Raw genomic sequence first — 18,492 nt, 5'->3', positions numbered from 1 at the left:
TACTGGCTGATATGCTTTTCAAATCGCATGTGTCCATCAGCTAACATAGATGTTATTCATGCTTGGTTTTTCTACTTGCTTAGGAATATTTCTTGCCTCTAATGTCTAGAAGGAGCTTTCTAGATAATCTTATCTCAGGCTGGATAGAGGAATTTCTGTGAAGCTGCTCGAGTGGAATGAATACATACAATTATAGCAAGAGAGAGAGGTGCAAGTTCACATTTTCAAAGTGTACCTTTCTCAGGTCTGCAAAGCCCTCTCTTGGTAGTTCCATACATATATATGCTGTAAAGTATCCTGCTATCCAAAGGCTGTTCAAGCAAGATGAATCTTGAAGATGTTTTTTGGGATGCCTCATGTGAACTATGCAGTTTACTCAGTGAATAGTTATCATATGGCTGGAGGAACCAGGAGTATGATTGCTAACATATCATTTGAGGAGAGAGGAAAGGCCATTTACATGTAACTGTATATGGCTGCTGTGTCTTGAAGAACCTTTACATTCAGAAATCCTTTTCTCTGTCTGCCCTGAGGTATTTTGTATAAACTGGGGAAAAGCTGCTAGGAATTAAGGGTATGATATGGCCCATTTATACGATATCAGCATTTCTAGTTGCTGCTTCAACTATTGCTATATTGTTTGCATACTTGAGTGATTGCAAGAGCCACATTGATAAATGATTGTAATTTTTTCAGCAATATAGACTATAAATTTTTGTTCCCTAAACAGTTTGTGAAGGAGTGTTATTTCTGTGTGGACCTATAGTAACATGGCTTTGCTTTCTCATCTTTTTTTTTCTCTGTAGCGTCAGTCATTGCAGAAAAGCTATGATACATACCTTCAAATGGAACAAAATGGTTAAGCCAGACCCTAACAAAAATGGAGAAAATATGATAAGTACGTATTTGGACAGGGTAGTAAAACAGAGATCACAACCCAACCCCAACACTTATGAAATTTTAAAAAATATTCCAGGCTAAATAATGTGGGAGTCATGACTCTAAATTCTTGCTATTTTTTTCATCTTCTCCCCTCAGGTTTGTTTACAGTTTGGTTTAAGCAAAGGAAAATAGATGAAAGGCCAGTACACATTCTTGCAGATCTTTTCTCAGTGTCTGTGTATCCTTCTGGCCTCCAAAATATGTAATGTTAGGAATTTTTTTTCTTAATTATGGAGAATTTTTCACTTCTATGTCCTCGATATCCTGTATCCTGTAGGTATTGTAGATATAGTTGTATGTATGTATGTAGTATATACATACAACTATAAGCAGTTTATCTGCTTGACTAGTGTGCAGTATTTTGAAAGTGATGAAGTCTAGTGGGCATCTAATTAACCTTAATGGCATTGAATGCCATTAGCTAATGCATTTTTATTAATCTATTGTGTTGTGCTTGTGTTTCCTCTGTGGGTGAAATTTGTTGAAAGTGTAGCAGATCATATTGGGAGGAATTAGGGGTGGATACAAAACCTTGAGATGATACAAATAATAGTTAAATTGTATAATTCAGTGTGTTACAGAATAAACAAATAATGAGGCTACTACTTTATAACATGGATTACATTTTATTTTAGCAATTGATAATAGTGCTTGAGAGGTGGATAACTTCTGGGGGGAAAAAAGATGCCAAGTCCAGACAGACACGATTAGAAAGAATATCGCTGACTGATTTGCAGTCAGGTGCACCAAGTCTAAACTAATGTTTAATTTAATAGCACAGTTCTTAACTACTGTTTATAGCTAGTATTTTTGTCAAAAGAGAGTCAGCCCTTGATCACAGCTAAGGCATTAAGAAAGACATACTGTTTATTTCTTTCTTGGAGATAAGCTTGAGGGTTTTCCTACTCCTCTGGAACTAGTTTCTCTGCATTATCAGTAAAGGTTATTGTATGGCTAATTACATGGCAGTTCAGGTTGATTTGAGAATACAAATGTTTTGCAGAAATAAAGAGGCTTATTTTTAGTGCTCATTAAATCTACAGTGCTATATTTTTCTTTTTTACTGTGGTATGTTCAAATGAGCAGGCTTGAAAAGGTTAGTTAGTCACTGGGGATATTAAAAATAAAGTGGAAACTAAATTGTTTGTACTACTTGGAGTATTAAAAGTGTGTATTTTTAAACTAAGTAGAGAAAGAGGAAACAACAAAAACTTTGAATCTGTTCGTATCTATCATCTCTGGATGGAAAGTGGTGACTTTTAAATTAGTAAATTTCAATATGAGAAATCTGGAAGGCATGCAGAAAAAGAATGGTAGTTTTTAGCTTCAGTGTTGTGTTTGATGTTATTCAAAATGTAATTCAAGCAATTGTGTTCTGTAGCCACTGTATGACCTACCCAGCGGCAATCAGCCCCCGCCTTTAAAAAAAAAAAAAAAGCCAATTGGCCTGTGTTTAGCTTACTAAATGTCATCTGGATTCAGTAAAATGCAAGTGACCTGCATTGAATTAGTATAATTGTAATACAAACAGAACATCTCATAGTTTTGGTCTTATACAGGAAAAGAGAAAGTTGGAGAGATTTTTCAGTTTGATAAATAAAACTGAAGATACAGAGTTAACTTTGGCTCACAGTTTGTTTTACTTTTTACTGTCTCTTAAAAAAAATACACAGCATCTGAATCTTGTGTGTACATTTTCTCTTTGGAACATTTTCTGTTTTTGAAGAAACTTCCTGAGGATGTATGTGGTATCAGTTATTAAATCATGAACAGTTGTTACCATTCCAGTTTCCTCAGACACAATGCCATTTTAGAGATATTTCTTTTAATTGCTTTACCTAGATAGTCCAGAATTTGGTATATTGCTTTATCTCTGTCATTTGGTAGGATTGCTTCTGAATTCCATGATGTATTTCATATTTTTTACAATGTTCCAGAGAGCAATGCTTACACCTACCAAGCTGACACAGTTCCTTAGTGAGGAACTAAAGTATCAGTTCAGGCAGTATATTTGAATTTTAACTCTGACTATGATCTTGTATTTGTATTATTGAGTTCAGTTTAGAAGGAGTGTTAGTTTTATAAAACGTAAGAATAGTATCATTGTGTAAGTAATACTATGCCTTGGATGTACTTTTCATTTGGACATTCAAATGTTGAGATTTTACTTTGTAATGCCTCCCACATGCATGGCCTATGGAATAGAAATAAATAGTTTTACTGTAGCAACTACATTTCTCTACAGCAATGTGGCTATTACACCAACCTAGCAATGAAATTTAAGGGTCTACAATATAAATAACATTTATTTAAAACTAGTTGGGAGAATACTGAAAACACTAGCAAGGCAAGGGCGGTAGCACTGTTTTTTGTACGTACCTGGTAGCTGGGAAAGCAACACTGTTGGGTCTTGTATTCTCTTAGTACCTAGAGAGTCAGTGGAGCAGAAACAGGAGAGGTTTTCATTCTTTGCTTGAAGGTAGACAGTGCTTTAAGATGTAAGAACTCAGTTACTTCATAGACTACAAAATCTGTAATTAATTAGTTGTTTTCATTATGTCAGTAGGATGTTGGTATTTAATGTCTGTAATTTTGTAATCTGTCAGTTTAATTTTAGTTCTTAGTTTGCACACTGCAAGTGAATGAATTGTTTTGTATTGTGCTGGTGTTTGTGTTGCTTTTTGCTGTGACCTCTTCATCTGCTACCATTGTAAAAGGTGAAGTCGGAAGCAGCAATCACTGATTAAAGGCATTGTTCTTTTGTGTTTTGTGTTTCTTGTCATTCTGTTTCTGTACCTAGCCTGACCAAACATCATAATCCTCTCTTTTTTTTTTTTTTATTTTTTAAATTAATTTTATATGAGCAGAGGACAAATGGGAAAGTGGTGGTGGTGGTGGAAAAGATCTTCAAAACACATGCACAAATTTTGATCATGAAGTTCTGAAACTATGTTTGTCTATATGTTTTTGTAGAATAAAACAGTAGTTCTGGAACTTCTTGGGTAGTTTATTGGCAAGTTTCCTACAATGTAACTTGAATATTCCTTATTAAAATTTAAACTCATTAGCTCCTCTTTGGTTCTTTATGAACTTTGTCCCTCTTTGAAGTGGCATTTAACATGTTGGGGACTGTTACCATATCTCTCACTGTAGTTACCTCCTCTTTAGACTGAGAAGTCTTAATTCATTCAATCTTGCAGTGTTTTTTTTAAATATGTAAGCATAGTAGATACTCTGTTTCAAACCATCTTCAGTGGATTCACCTCTCTGAAAGTCTGATGCCTGAAACTGAACACAAAACTGCTGCTGGACGTCTGAAATCGGTGGTTCCACATATTTCTTGAATGCCTTCTTTCATTACTACTGTCTTGTGGTTATGTCAGAGATTTCTCATTTAATGTCCAGTGTATTTACTGCAGCTTTTTCTCACAAATCTAAGTTACTCACTCCTTGATTCTTCTATTAGTAAATGCAATTGCAAATGAAGTTTTTCTACTTCATGTCTCATTAACTGTTAGTATGACTCTGGATGTAATCATTGCCTTGTTTTCTCAAAAATTGCAGAAAATACTGTGGGAAGAAGAGAATTTTTTTTTATTAAAGTAAGCTCTATTATTGGAGTTTTCTTGGAGGGAAAGTAAGTTTCATATTCTGGTAAAAACTTGGAACCTCGCAGGCATTATGCATATGAATTTTCAGGATAGTACTGAATCAGGAGTAAAACAAACTGTGGTGAAAGAAGACTAAATTAATCCCAAGAATATTCTCTGGATTCTCATACAGTGTGCACTTTCTGAACCTTTTCTTTGTTCTGTAACTGATAAGAAAATAGTTCAGTGGTGATAAAAGAAAAAGTTGTTCAGTTTGAAGTTCATGTTCTTGATCTGATGTATTCTGTGAAGGGAGTGATAGCAGTGATTATGTGATAGCAGGATGCTTCTGAGAGGTACCAACATTCACGAAGACATCTCTTTTGAGAGAGATGTGTGGCCGGGAACTATCCTGTAGGCAATGAGTTGCCTTGATCTTGAGCAAGGATCTGTCATGATGTATAATTTAGTCTGAGACACTGTCTAAATGTTGAAGTTCTCTGAGGGTTTGAATAGAATTGTCTGGTGGCCTGAAGTGGCCCCACCTCTCTCTTACAGTGATTTTGATTTCCTCACAAAGAGGAGGTGTTGCTCATCAACAGCAAAAGGAAGTTTTCTCCTATACAACAGTGTTTAAAAATACTTGATTTTCGAAGTCTGTGTCAAGTAAAAAAATCACAAGTTTAAACCACTACAAAAGGTACTTCTTTCTAAACTAAGGGTAGTTTAATATCCATTTATTTTTTCCTATCTCAACCCCCTTACTCGCCAACACTTCCTCCCCTCAAATTAAAAATTAAACCTTAAAAACCCCAGGTATACATACATGCAGTGTGCCCTTCTTTCTCCCCCTGATAAAATGAATCTTGCTCACCCAGTGCTGAAATTGAGGGTACTTTTCAGAACAAGAATAATGAAGTAAATTACAGCTCATTTAGATTTTCCTTTTGGTGAATGAAGTTATTAGAAATACTGTCCTAGATGGTGTCTGAATGCCACAGTTCCTTTCAGCTGTTTGAAACTTTAGTTTTTTTGTAAGACTTGCTGATTTTTACTGTCTTGTTTTCCACTAGTGCTTGGGTTTTTTTTAAGTCATTGGGATTTTAATTATTTTTTTTTGTCCAAGAACACTAAAAATGTGTAGACTTGTAATTATTGTGGATGTGAACTTTAAGTATGACCTTTCAATAAAATGTTTAATACTTAAACTTTTTAGTACCTGTAAGAGGTTGTTTGCAATTAGGTATTCTCCTCTGAAAATTTCTGTGTATATCAATTAAAATTGAAAAGTGATAACTGATTCAGTAGTTTAATCACAAAATCTTGAGTAGCCTGAAATTATTTTTGTTTTCACTTGAAAAATTTCACTGATCTAAAACACTTGCCCCCCACACCAAAAAAAAAACCCCAAGCAAACAACAAAAAACTCCAGTGAAGCCAAAGAAGGGCTCTAAAACTTTCATGAGATTGCAGATTTTCCCATGCTTTATTTTTCATTTCTACAGACTTTGAAAAGGCATTTGTTGCCCTGCATTTAAGGATCTAAGTTGAAGGAGGGAAAAATTTTGAGGAACAGGTTGCTGACTGTGTCTGCTTTCTGTTGAAATGTCACCAGCATCAATGACTTGCACCTTGCAGATCAAATTTGGGAACATGAAGGTTACATCCCTGAACTAAAAGGACAGTGTTCAGTTGAATGGCAGAATTCAGGAACATTTTGTGTTGAAGAGCTGGGTTCAGGAAATCAAAATAGCCCTACAGAATTAGATAGAGAAACTGAAACTTTTTGATTTCAAAATAGAGGATGGGAAGCTGGGACAAGATAATAGTAAAAAACTACAGGCAAAAGTAATGAAGAATTCCCCAAATATTATTTAAATATGTTAGAAGAAAACTTGGAGAAATATTGATAGGTCTGTTGGGCTTGAAGAGGGAGGGAGAAGGAAGAGGCAAACACAAGGAGATCAGTGCAGATAACCAAAGTTCTTTCTTTGCATACAACTTCATGAAGTCGTTTGTTGAGTAGCTTTCTGATATCTTTGGATAGTACAAGTGATGGGTTATAAGAGTTCAAGAAGCTTTGAAAAATAAAAAAAAGAAATGGATAAACTCATAAATTAATTAACTGGCAGTAGGGCAGCATGCTGAGATGATAGTTCTGGGAAAAGATTGGTGGTAGTAAATAGTTTTGTTACTCATCTGACAAAGTGGTTTGATAATGAAGAGGCATATATCCAGATGGCATGATCCTTTTAGCTGAGTTGGCAGGGGGAACTTACTCTTTGTCTTGACAATTGCATAGCAGCTAGTACAATAAATTCTGTCCTTTAAATATACCAGTGGAGGATATGGTAGAAGTTTAAAGTTAGGAAATGTGATGGCATTTAAAAACCACTTTTCTAAGTAAGCATATTTAAAACTAGTTATGAAAGACCTCTAACTGAATGAATTTGGGACCTTAGAATGGTAACTTATTTGAGCTGTTGTCACGTAACAAATAATCTGTAATATTATTTTGAAATTCAAAGCAATTTTTTAGAACCAAAGAATATGTCAATTTGGAAGGGATCCATAGGGCTCATTAGTCCAATTTCCATCTTAGTAGGAAGAGTAAATTCAGAGGTGAATCTCGAGGCACAGTTCTGTTGCATGATGGTGCTAACAAGGCAAGGGTTGATTCTTTTCAATAGATTTGCAATTGCACTTACTATTGCAAAATATTTGAGATTGGTATCTTTACATTTTTGACCTGTTGTAATGCTGTCAGAATGTTATGAGCTAACTAGCAATAATAAATATTCGGGTCAATGTAAATAGCTTATCTTTCAGTAACCCATCTTTGCTGTTAATCAAGAGGATAGTCTTTCCATTATGTATCTTTTCTCTGTGTTTATTACTTTATTACTTTACATCTTAAGTAAATCATACTTTGATTTTATAATCAAAGGTCATTTTTCCAGAGGGAAGCTTTTGACAGTGAATGGCTGTTAAGCCACTTGTAAGAGTCGTGGTTTGTTTCATATAGATTGGATTTTTTCCCTAGGGTGTTTTATTTAATTTTTCAATAAATTAATATATCTATTAATATATTATATTATATATATTATACATATGATATATATTATATTTGTTAATATATGTAATTTTATAATAAAGTAATTTAAATGTGATTTTAAACTTATATAGTGTTATGTACATGGTTTAATCAGTGGCCATTACTAAAAACTATAAAAGTAAGCACAGTAGAATTTCATGTTAAATGTCACACATATTTCCCCTCATTAGGATGAAAAATTTATGTCAGTTGTTGTTTGTCCAGAACTTCTCGGAATTAAAGCTTCACTTATCCCTTCCTGCATTCAGTCCTGTGTTGATAATTCTAGTAAGAATCAGCTTAGATCAGGTATGTGATGGATGTCTCATGGAACCAGACCTGTTTGTAGTTCTACACAAAAGGTGTGAGTACACTAGATGATCTTCATCAGCATCTGCATTTGCAGATAGGAGGAAGAAGCATGATTTTTAAGATGCTTCTAACAAATAAATCTATTATTTACTATGAAGCAGATTATAAACCAACTTTATTGACTTTAAACACGTGAGGTATTTTTCAGTAACTTTGTTTTTCACCGTGTTGCAATACTGTAGTTTTGATTAATAAAAACAAAGCAAACAGAACCCCCCCCAGAAAGCTACACCAAGAAAACATGCTCAACAAAGCAAATCCAGCGTAGAGCCTGCTAGTATTTTACCCTTGTCCATGCTGATGTTTCATTCATCGGACAGCTGATGAGTTGTGAAAATGTTTAATCAATGGTGTTTCAGTAGTCTTTTTGAAGGCTGGTCAAGAAAGAGGGAGGTTCTATGACATGTATCACAAAAAAGAGAAAAATGTGTCTTTCAGGTGATTCTTTGTTTCCAAAGTTACTAAAATTTTACAGTACTCAATATTTAACTCTGGCAGACTTAAATAGGTTTTTGTACCCTGAAATGTGTTACTGAGTTTAAATGTGTTTCTGCACAGAAACTACAGTTTCCTACAGTAGATTGCTAAACTCAGTACTATAATTGTGGTTCCAAAAACTATGATGTCACAAACTGATGTAATATATTCTTACTTGCTTATAAAAAAGTTTTCCTCTGTAGATTCTAGCAATGCAGCTTCACAGCATAAAAACAATAAAATCACCACAATGTAGAAATATTTGTTGTCTTCTTCAGTAGTGTTTATGATACTGGGTAAATTTTCTGCTTTTTATTGCAAGTAACTTATTTTAGCTAAGTAGTAGAGATAAGTTATTCAAGGAACTACAAGCTAGAGGACACGGTACATCTATGAAATTGCTGTTGATCACTTAATGTGTTTGTGGGCTGTGTGAAATACAGATATATTACCCTGACTGACAAGAAGAATGAGCTGCAAGTATTTTCTGATTAGGAATTTCCATGTGTGGTATATGAGCATCTAATTTTTCTTTTGGTGTTTCCTAATTCATCATCATCACCATAATTACATTTTCACGCCAATAAAATTTCTATAAAAGAACCTTTATAGAAAAAAAAAACCCTGTTTTCAGCCTGGACTTAATTTAAAATAGTAGGCCCCTTAAGAATAAAAATAAAATCCTGGGCTGACTTGTGGAGTTCTGCTCTCATTTAAGACCAAGTCTTCAATCTGATATTCAGCTTAGTTGTAACTGCTAGTGATTGAACACTGAATTGCTACCAGGTAACAGGTATGGTAGAAGCTGTGTTGGATTGTTCAGAGCCTAATTCAGAAGTGGCCCCAAAAGCTGCCCTGGTGATTTTTTATTTCCCCCATCTTTTGTCATGCATATATTATAATCTGTCTTGAATTCTAGGTTCACTGCAAGGTGAAGGATTTGCCTCAGACCAATGTGTGAAAGATGATTCAAACTAGAATTTGGCTCAAGGTTCAGAGGGGGAAAGGCCAGTTCAGGACAGGTTTGTAATGAGCTCTATATTTTAGGCAGGTGAAGACAAACACGGATTAAGCTGATCCTTCTTGCATCTTTAGAGATTTCTTTCTCTTTCTAAGATGATTGAATGGTTAAAACTGAAGACTGAGTTCATACAATCTAATTCTTTGATTGTGTGTTTGATGTGTTACTCGTGTAAGATTTGTCAGTCTTTCAGAAATGTAAGGCAGTATGGAAGGTGATGTTGATGGTGGGAGAGATAAAAGAATTAGCCCCAGCTCTTTCACAAATATGCCAGAGCCTGCCCCCTCTGTTGAACAGTTTCCTCCTAACATTTCTTGCAGTTAAAACTCCAGTTCAGCCCATGTAATTGGGTGGACAATAGCTTCTATTTGGTGTTTCTTTTTAGCAACATTTGCCTAACGCTGGCTGTGTGAGCACTGGCCGCAGCCCCACTGTGAGGGCTACACTAAAACAAAAAGCTGTGAGAAACTTCTAAGAAAATTACAACTGGAGTGGAGGTAAAAAAATTACTACAAGTAATAGTTTGGGAAAACACAGGGACTGGAAAATCTAATGTAAGATGAAAGAAGCATAAAAAAATCCAAGTATTTCCTGCTTCCATTGGCACACAGAGTGATCGAAAAAGCTTAGTTTTGTTTTAAAATAATATATATTTATTTTAGGATAGAAATTACCTTTTTGACAAGAAGTGGAAGCAAACATGAGGAATAAATTTCTGTCAGATAAGTGTTTTGTTTTTATTCCTAGAGATTTGGGACTAGCTTTATAATTCTCCAGTGATTGCTTTGCAAGCCGCTTGGAAGGAAACAAGGTAGTTGAAAGCTAAATCATAGACTGTTTTGAAAGAGGAAAGGAGCTTAACTTTCCTGTAGAGAAATATGCAAGCCAAAATTAGGTAGTAGAGAGGGAAGGATGGAATTGAAAACCAGAATTTTAGATTGGTTGATAGAATGGAGCAATGAGAGCTGGAGGGAGGGGTACATGCTAGCATAAGTGCATGGCATAATTACCAGGTTAGATTAAACATTTGGAATAAGTAGTTTCTGTATGTTTTCCTGTATTACAAAAATGTGTCTGATTTTTCTTCTCAGCTAATACAGCTCATGTGACATAGGATTTTAAAAAGCCTGCAGTTTAAGCATTACATAGATATACCTAATTCTGAAGTAGTTATTTCAATGAATGTACAAAGCATAAGTATGGATTTAGAACTCTAACACCTGATTATCTCCTTTTGTATTTTTTGTTGTCTGGCATAAAAGAATGATTCATGAATTCCTTTTTCTCATAGTCCTTTGTGAATGACAGAGAAGACAGTTCTTTGCTGTGGTTCTTAGCTGCTGTGTATTTGATGTAATTAATTGGCCAAGGCAAACCTTTTTCCTGAGCTGTAACTTATCTTTGCTTACCTGTGGGGAGAGAGGTCAGTGTTTATGATCAAACAGGAGGTTTTGACACCACATAAACAGAAGTTGGTAGTCTTCTGTTACAGCTGTGTTTTCAATAGCTACTGCAGAGTTAGCTGTTAAGAGAGCTGAAGATAAGATCAAAAGTCATCAGTTCAAAGTTCAGAAGAGATCATTAATTTCAAGGACAGAAACAGCTGAATTTGTTAGCCACTGCTTTTTGCCAGAAGCACTTCACTTGTACTGACAATTAATCTTGCATCACAAGTGAAGTAGATAAGGCCAGTTACTGAGTGCCACATTTCCTATCTGAGTCTATATAACTTGTTTGGCATGGCTGCCCACTGAAAATATAAAGCTGCTATTCTAGCATATATTTTTATTAAACAAAATGATAAGTTTTGTAAATGTTTAGGTTTTTGAATTCAAGCAACTATTCAGTACTGACATAATTTTTTACAAAATTTTGTATGCGTTCCACTTTCCTTTAGAATATGAGAATTTTCTAATGAGGGTTTGAATGAGTTCAACCAACTTTTAGGATCAGTCAGACTTCTTTAGAAGCTAAGGATAAAAGTCTCATTAAGTTCTCTCTGCCTCCTGCCTGTGTTTCAGACAGAGGCTGAAGCTTCTAGTGCTTCTAATATGTTAAATGTGAAGAATCAATTTTTTCCTCTTTTTTGTTTGAATTTGAGTTTGTATTTTTGCCTATGCTTGTAGAAAAACAAATGAAGAACTTTTACTCCCCATGAGTTTGGAAAACGTGATTGAATTGAACGTGGATTTAGAAGACAATAATAGCCTGTTGTTCTTGTCAATAGACCTAGTTCTGAATATTGTGTTGCTGTCATGTGTAAGTCTGAAGCAATGATATTGGATGCATTTATTACATACAAAACTTTAAAAATTTTCATTATTTTGCAGTTGTCTGTCAGAGTTGTATGTCTTTTTTTTCCATTGCTTTTTTCGCTGCTGCAAGTGTGTATTTTTAATTAGAGGAAAACCTGGAAATGGTCATATAAAAAAATGGCACAATATGTATAATCTTAAGTAGGACAAACTTTTTTTTACGTAGGATGAATATTTTTTCCCAGTTGAAAAATCTGTCTGCATATGGTTCTCAACAGAAGAAATTTCTACTATATAGGTAAAATGATGCATTTTCAGTTTCATGTAGGTTCTCAGTACTGTAAGACTAATTACTTGATTATTTTATTTATTTCATCTTTTAGTATTACCTTAGGTCTTTTAGCATCTGTATCTAAATCTTACTTGGACAAGCAAGTTTTAAAGCTCCATGCATAAGGAAATAGCAATCCTCCCAAATTTCCTAAGCAATTTGCAAAGCTAAATTCACTTAAGAAAGGAGAAGGTGAGCTTGGCTGTTCACAGCAACTTTATATGTGTTTTTAAACAAGCAGTGCTGTCATTTCTGCTGAGAATTTCTGAAAGAATGCCATCATCTCTCCAGACTGATGAACAGCAGTAGATAAAATAAAGAGTCATGTGCTTAATGGGGTACAGTTTTTAAATAGAGAATATCTAATGGGAAGTAGTTACATTAGTAGCAGATGGATTTACTTTCTGAATCTTGATCTGAGTAGAAATCCTTGCATACTTAAAATTTGTCTTCCAGATTCTTAGCCTGATAAGAAAGGTGGATAAAGCAATTCCTTTTTTTTTTAACTTGGTTTCAGCTGCTGTGGTGATGTGTTTTATTTAGACTTGCTATTGTTTGTTTTTTATCTAGGCTATTTTTATGATTCCTACAAATCCCCCTCCAACCTTCCGGAAGCCAGAGCTCTGGTCTGATGAATTCACAGATTTTGTGAAGAAATGCTTAGTGAAAAATCCTGAACAAAGAGCTACAGCAACCCAGCTGCTACAGGTCAGTATTTAAGTTACTGAGGAAAAGCACATTTTATGTTTAGGGTTTGTTTATTTTCTTTCCTCAAACCCAAAATGTTATGAAAATTTGTAAGGGAAAATCTTATTTTAGCTATTATTATGTCTTATTTATTTTTCAGTTTGTAGTCTTTGTAGTTTTTTCTCTATCAGCTTCTGTATCTTTGCCCCCATTTTATTTCTATTCTTGCTGCCTCTAAAAATTCACTGCTCATTGAATAGTTTAGGGCTGGTTCTTGCTATTAAAATTGGATCCATGCTTTGTGGCTAGAGGCCCTCGGTAGATCTCAGGATTTAGACAAGTGTTTAGTAGAAGAGTTGAGCCCAGGTTATCCCTCTGTGTGGACCATGCATGGGGTATATTCAAGTCTTTCCTTCTGTTCATGTCAGATTGAGCAGGCAGGTGGCTCTGTGTCCTAGAAAGGTCTGATCAGGATGGGCAGTATAATGAGTTTGTTCTTGGGCTCAGTTCAACCAAGTGGGCACTTTCCTATGTGAGCCACAGTTGGCAGTGTGAACCTTTGGAGCAAGGCAGGGTATGCCAGGCTCTCGCTTCCCGTATTACTCTCCTGCTAGATTTATTCTGTGTTGAGCTAGCAATAGCAGCTGTTAAATTTTAAGTTCCAGTGAACTCCACTACGAGGAGAACATGAATTTTGTGAAGTTGGTAATAGATCCATCATATTTATAGATCGTGCTATGAATATTTAATTTTATACATTGTAAAACACTAAAATGTAACCCACAAAGTGGGTTAAAAAACAAAAGTTATAAGTGTCTGTGTGATGTATGAGCCAGTACTTGAGACCTCCAAGATTTGAAGTTTGTATGGTTAGCTGAATACAGACAGCTGGATAGAAGAGACTTGCATTAATGTGGGCAAGTAAGGAGAAACAAACAAAAAGCTTCAGTGTGCAGTTTCTTTCCCATGCTTATTGCAGAAAACCAAATACTGTGTTTGTTCATCAGGAGTCTATGTTGTCTTTTTCCCCTAGCTGGAATTGGGAGAATATGTGATGGAGCTGGAGGTGTTGTGAAGATGTTGGAGTAGAAATGAAAGTACTGTTTGTCAAGGGAGGTCATGGAATGAAAAAGAGAGTAATTGAATTAATATATCAAGGAAGAAGATAGTTAGTAGGTGTAGGGAATGAGGCTTTATCAGTTCTGTTCTTCATGGAACAGATTTTAAATACTTATTAATATTTTTCCTGAGGTGCTTAGTTACAACTTACTGCACGATTTCTTTGGAAAATTATGTTTTCACTCATAAAGCAGATACTAAGTGATTACATTTCCCAAGGCTTGCAGTTGTTAAAAATAGTTAAAATAATATTTTGGTTACGAAGCAGCTGAAAGACACTGTATGTTGTGTTGATAGATTTTGTGTTATGTACGGTAATGTATATCACTGAAATCTGTGATGTTGAATAGGACTTGTAATTAAATATGAGGCACAACTGCTGTAATGGTATTACATATTTTAATGATTTTTTTTTTCTCTAGCATACATTTATTAAGAATGCTAAGCCAGTTTCAATTTTAAGGGACCTGATCACTGAAGCTATGGAGATAAAGGCAAAGCGACATGAAGAACAGCAGAGAGAACTAGAAGAGGAGGAAGAAAATTCGGTGTGTACCCATTTTTCCTGTAACCATCTATACTTTACAGATAAATTGCTATTTTCCCCTGCTTCCTGTAGTTTTGTTAAAATAATTTTTTTTACCGGTTTTCTCTCTGGTTTTAAGCCTATGAATTCTGAGTATTCCACTCTTAATTATGAGTAATGCTGTAAATGCCAGCTTTCAGCACTATTCCATGAAATGTCTTAGTAAACAGCTTTTCTAGGAAGTGGGAAAAGAAACCATGTCAACTTCAGCTATTCAGAATAACATTAAAACCCCCAAAATTGTATAAGGTTCTACTTTCACTGGTGGACTTCTAGACAAGTGGTTTAGGTTTTTTTTAGTTAAGGGCACTTTTCTTGGTATTTGTTTGATTTTTTTTATTTTTTTTTTGTTAAGTCCAGTACACAGAATAATTAATGACAACACTCAGTAAGCAGTGATTGCAGTGAGGTTTGAACCAAGTAACATGAAAATGGTGACTGCACTTCATTCTTCAGATAACATTGTCAAAATATGTTTGAGGAGAGAAGCGGGTTGTGTGATATGTAGGTTGCATTTAGAATTGTCTGGCAGTGTTAAGAGTAAGTCTGTGTTCTTGGCATTATTACTCTTCCCTACATAATTTATTTCAGGTTAGTCTTGTGCAATGCAGCAGAACATGCTTCAGAGAAGTGTATTGCCACACATACAATGTGTGGTCATTCAAGGTCATTCAGAAAAAGCACAAAGAGAAGATGGAGACTGCAATGTTACAGCTCTAAGCAAACAGAAAAGAGCAGTGCAGTAAATGCAGTTTGTCCTTTAGCAAATTGTAGAATCCTTGTTTACAGAGTGCTCTGTGCTGATGTATATATAGGAGTACTTTTCAAGCAGATTCTGTGCAATCTTTTTTATCTCCAGCAATCAGTGAGGTTGGCTGCATTTTTTTTTCTGTTCTAAGAGTGTGTTCTAAGAATATCAATAACTTGTTTTTTTAAAGGTGGTTTACTCTGAATTGTATTTGCTTAGTTAGTAATAAAAAAGGTGGGGAAGGCTGATACTATTTTTTTTTATGTTAGGAAATCTTCGTCTGTGTGACTTGACATGCAGAGTTGATGTTTGTGACTTATTGAATAGTTGATTTTTGAAGAGACTGATTTATTACTGACAAAAATCTGATATCTTTATTAGCTTGCTTTCATCTGTACTGTTGCCTTCTGGAGATGTTAAGTGCTTGGACAATGTTGATGTTTTTTTCATTAACCCAAAATTAGGCATGACATCTGATTACTTAGTCTGAGGTTCAGATCACATTGCTGGGCACAGTCCATGCCAGCTAAGGATGTGGTGTACACTTCCCACTCCCACTACTGTATGGAAGGGTGTAACACAAGTTTGGTTCACCTCAGCTGAGGCAGCATTTAGCAACTCTTCATGGTTCTTACACGGGTACAGAAGTCAGAGTGTGACACTGCACCCCCTACTCTGCCGCCCCTCACACTCCTTCCCTCCATACTTCCCCCCATTTAGTGTCAGCGTAAGAGAACCTCAAATCCAGGATTGGGGCAGCAATCTTTTACTTGTGTTACCATTGTAGTAGTTGGGAATTCTGCCATGAGCTCTTGTGGTGCCATAAGGGGACCAGCTACAGTAAAAAACATACAGCAAGAGTCTGCTTGTCACTAGGTATAGAAGATAGGTGCCTCAAATCTGAGAGTAACAGGAGTATCTTTGGTTAACGGGGCTGAGAAAACAGAATCACAGAGTGGTTGAGATTGGCAGGTACCTGCAGAGGTCATGTTGTCCAATCCCCCTACATAAGCAGGGCCACTGAGGTTTGGCTGCCCAGGACCATGTCCAGACAGCTTTTGAATATGTCCAAGGAAGGAAACTCCACAACCTCTCTGTGTAGCTCATTCCAATGCTCGGTCACCCTCATAATACAAGTGCTTCCTGATGTTCCCAGGAAATCTCTTTTATTTCATTATTTGCCCACTGCCTCTGCTCCTGTCACTTAGTACTTCTGAAAAAAGCCTGACTTCATCCTCTTTGCACTTCCCCTTCAGGTATTTACACATACCGATAAGGTCCCCTATGAGTTCTTGAGGCTGAGCATTTCCAGCTCTCAGCCTTTATTCATGGGAGAGATGCTCCAGTCCCTTGATGATCTTTGTGGCCCTTTGTTAACTCTCTCTGGTGTGTTCATGTCCATTATACTGAGGAGCCCAGAAGTGGACCCAGCACTCCAGGTGTGGGGTCAGCAGTGCGGAGCAGAAGAAAAGGATTGCTCACCTCCCTGCACCTCCTGGCAACTTTGCCTAATACAGTTCCTAATTTGTCTAATCAGCCACTTTTGTTAAAAGGTTGGTTTGCTCTTAAAAATAAGTTCTATTGTAGTATATGGAAATGCTAAGTCTGTCATATTTTTACTTATACTAGTAGAATTTATGGGGCTATAAATCATATACCAGTGCATGAGCATCAACAAACCCAGAACCAGATGATAACCTCTGCTTGAAGAAATTGCTCTTCAATATAAGGCAGAAGGTCAGGGCAGTTGGCAGCTCAGCATTTGCATACCTTGCTCAATGTTTTTTGTTATCATGATGTAGAAGGATTCTAAAGGCCAGCCTTGCAGAGGGCTAGAGTCAGCCCTGCCTGTAGTTGCACAGGATGTGAGAAAAGAGTAAAAGTTGGAGAACTTCACAGGTGAGTAAGGGAAGAGGCAAATTTGAGGCCGAGTTGACTTCTCAGTAGTGAACAGTGGCAAAATAGGAGAAAGCCATGAAAGTGGACTTGTGAATGAGACTACTCAGTTCAGAAAAGAAAGGTAGTGGAAAAATGAGAGCATGGCTTCAGCACAGTGAAAGACAGAAGGGGAGAAATTGGAAAATGAAGCTTCATAGTATTCCCTTGAGTGAAGGGATCACTAGATGAAATTTTAAGATGACACAAAGAAAAGAATGAGAGAGTCTTGGTAAAAGCTTCAGCAAAATGTTCTTTCAGAGTGCTTTTATCATCCTTTGTTATATCATGTTGTGTACTCCTTTTTATTTTTCACTGCAGATGCTGACTTCCAGGCTGTAATTGTCTAAGTAATATTAATAAATAATACCAAATTATTTTTACAGAGGCTGGTAAGAGACATGCAAGTGTATCTTGTAAATCCTCTTGTAAGAGGATGTCCAGGTGTTTTTGCTGTAAAGTTTATACTGAAGAATTGAACATTTTCAAAAGTTTTCCATTTTAAAAAGATCAAGAAGATTTTCGTAGCTACTATAAAAAATAATTTTATGAATTTTTTAATGGTATTGATATTTTTTTAGTTCCCTAAATTTTCACACAGTTTTATGATTCAAGAAAATAATCTGTGATAAGATTTTTAGTTAGGATGAAATATTTAACAATTGTTAAAACTGGTGGGATTTGATAGTAAGTGTGACTTTTGCTATCAGTAAATGTATGTCCAATAATTTTGTATTGCTTGGTAAGCCTTGAATGAAAAAAGTTTTGAAATACTATTAGCTTTAATAGAAAAAGTGAGGGTGCAAGTGATTGAAATGAAGAATGATGGTGAGGTGAGGAGGGATTTCTTTGTTGACAAAAACAGTTCTTGGAGTGACCTATGGATATCTTTTGTATGTCACAATGCAGAACAAATTTTGTTCTGGACTGGTTTTAATAATAGTTTGGTTATAATACAGACTTCCTATGTCTTACAACAGTTTCAGTCCAGTACATCATTGTAAAAAATTCCAGATTCATTTGTGAGACAGCACCATAATCTTGTCAAATTGCTGTCACCAAAGGTTCTGGTCAGCCAGAAGTGCAAACTCATCCAAACTAGGAAACAGCAGCGTAAACTTGTACCAGTGCCTAGGGAGGCCTACATGAAAGCTGGAGAAGGACTTTTTCAAAGGGCATGTAGTATAGGGGTGATGGCTTTTAACTGAAAGAAGGTAGATTGAGATTAGATATTAGGAGAAATTCTTTGTGGAGAGGGTATGTAACACTAGAACAGGCTGCCCAGAGAAGCTGTGGATGCCCTATTCCTAAAGCGCTGTAGGTCAGGTTGGATGG

At 35.8% G+C, this 18,492-nt stretch overlaps 1 protein-coding gene across 2 annotated transcripts in view; it reads left to right on the top strand.

Annotated features, from left to right (window-relative positions):
• The window catches only part of STK3 (serine/threonine kinase 3), a 128,042-nt gene that overhangs the window by 43,694 nt on the left and 65,856 nt on the right, over window positions 1-18,492 (top strand). For both annotated transcript variants that reach the window (XM_033512356.1, XM_015618732.3), the window contains exons 7-8: window positions 12,653-12,790; window positions 14,311-14,436. In XM_033512356.1, the coding sequence (XP_033368247.1) occupies window positions 12,653-12,790; window positions 14,311-14,436 (264 nt within the window). The remainder of the gene's footprint in view (window positions 1-12,652; window positions 12,791-14,310; window positions 14,437-18,492) is intronic.

The sequence above is a fragment of the Parus major genome, chromosome 2 (assembly GCF_001522545.3).
Source record: "Parus major isolate Abel chromosome 2, Parus_major1.1, whole genome shotgun sequence".
In the NCBI taxonomy this organism is placed as follows: domain Eukaryota; kingdom Metazoa; phylum Chordata; class Aves; order Passeriformes; family Paridae; genus Parus; species Parus major.
The sequence above is the reverse complement of the archived record's forward strand: the minus strand, read 5'-3'. Positions and strand labels throughout refer to the sequence as shown.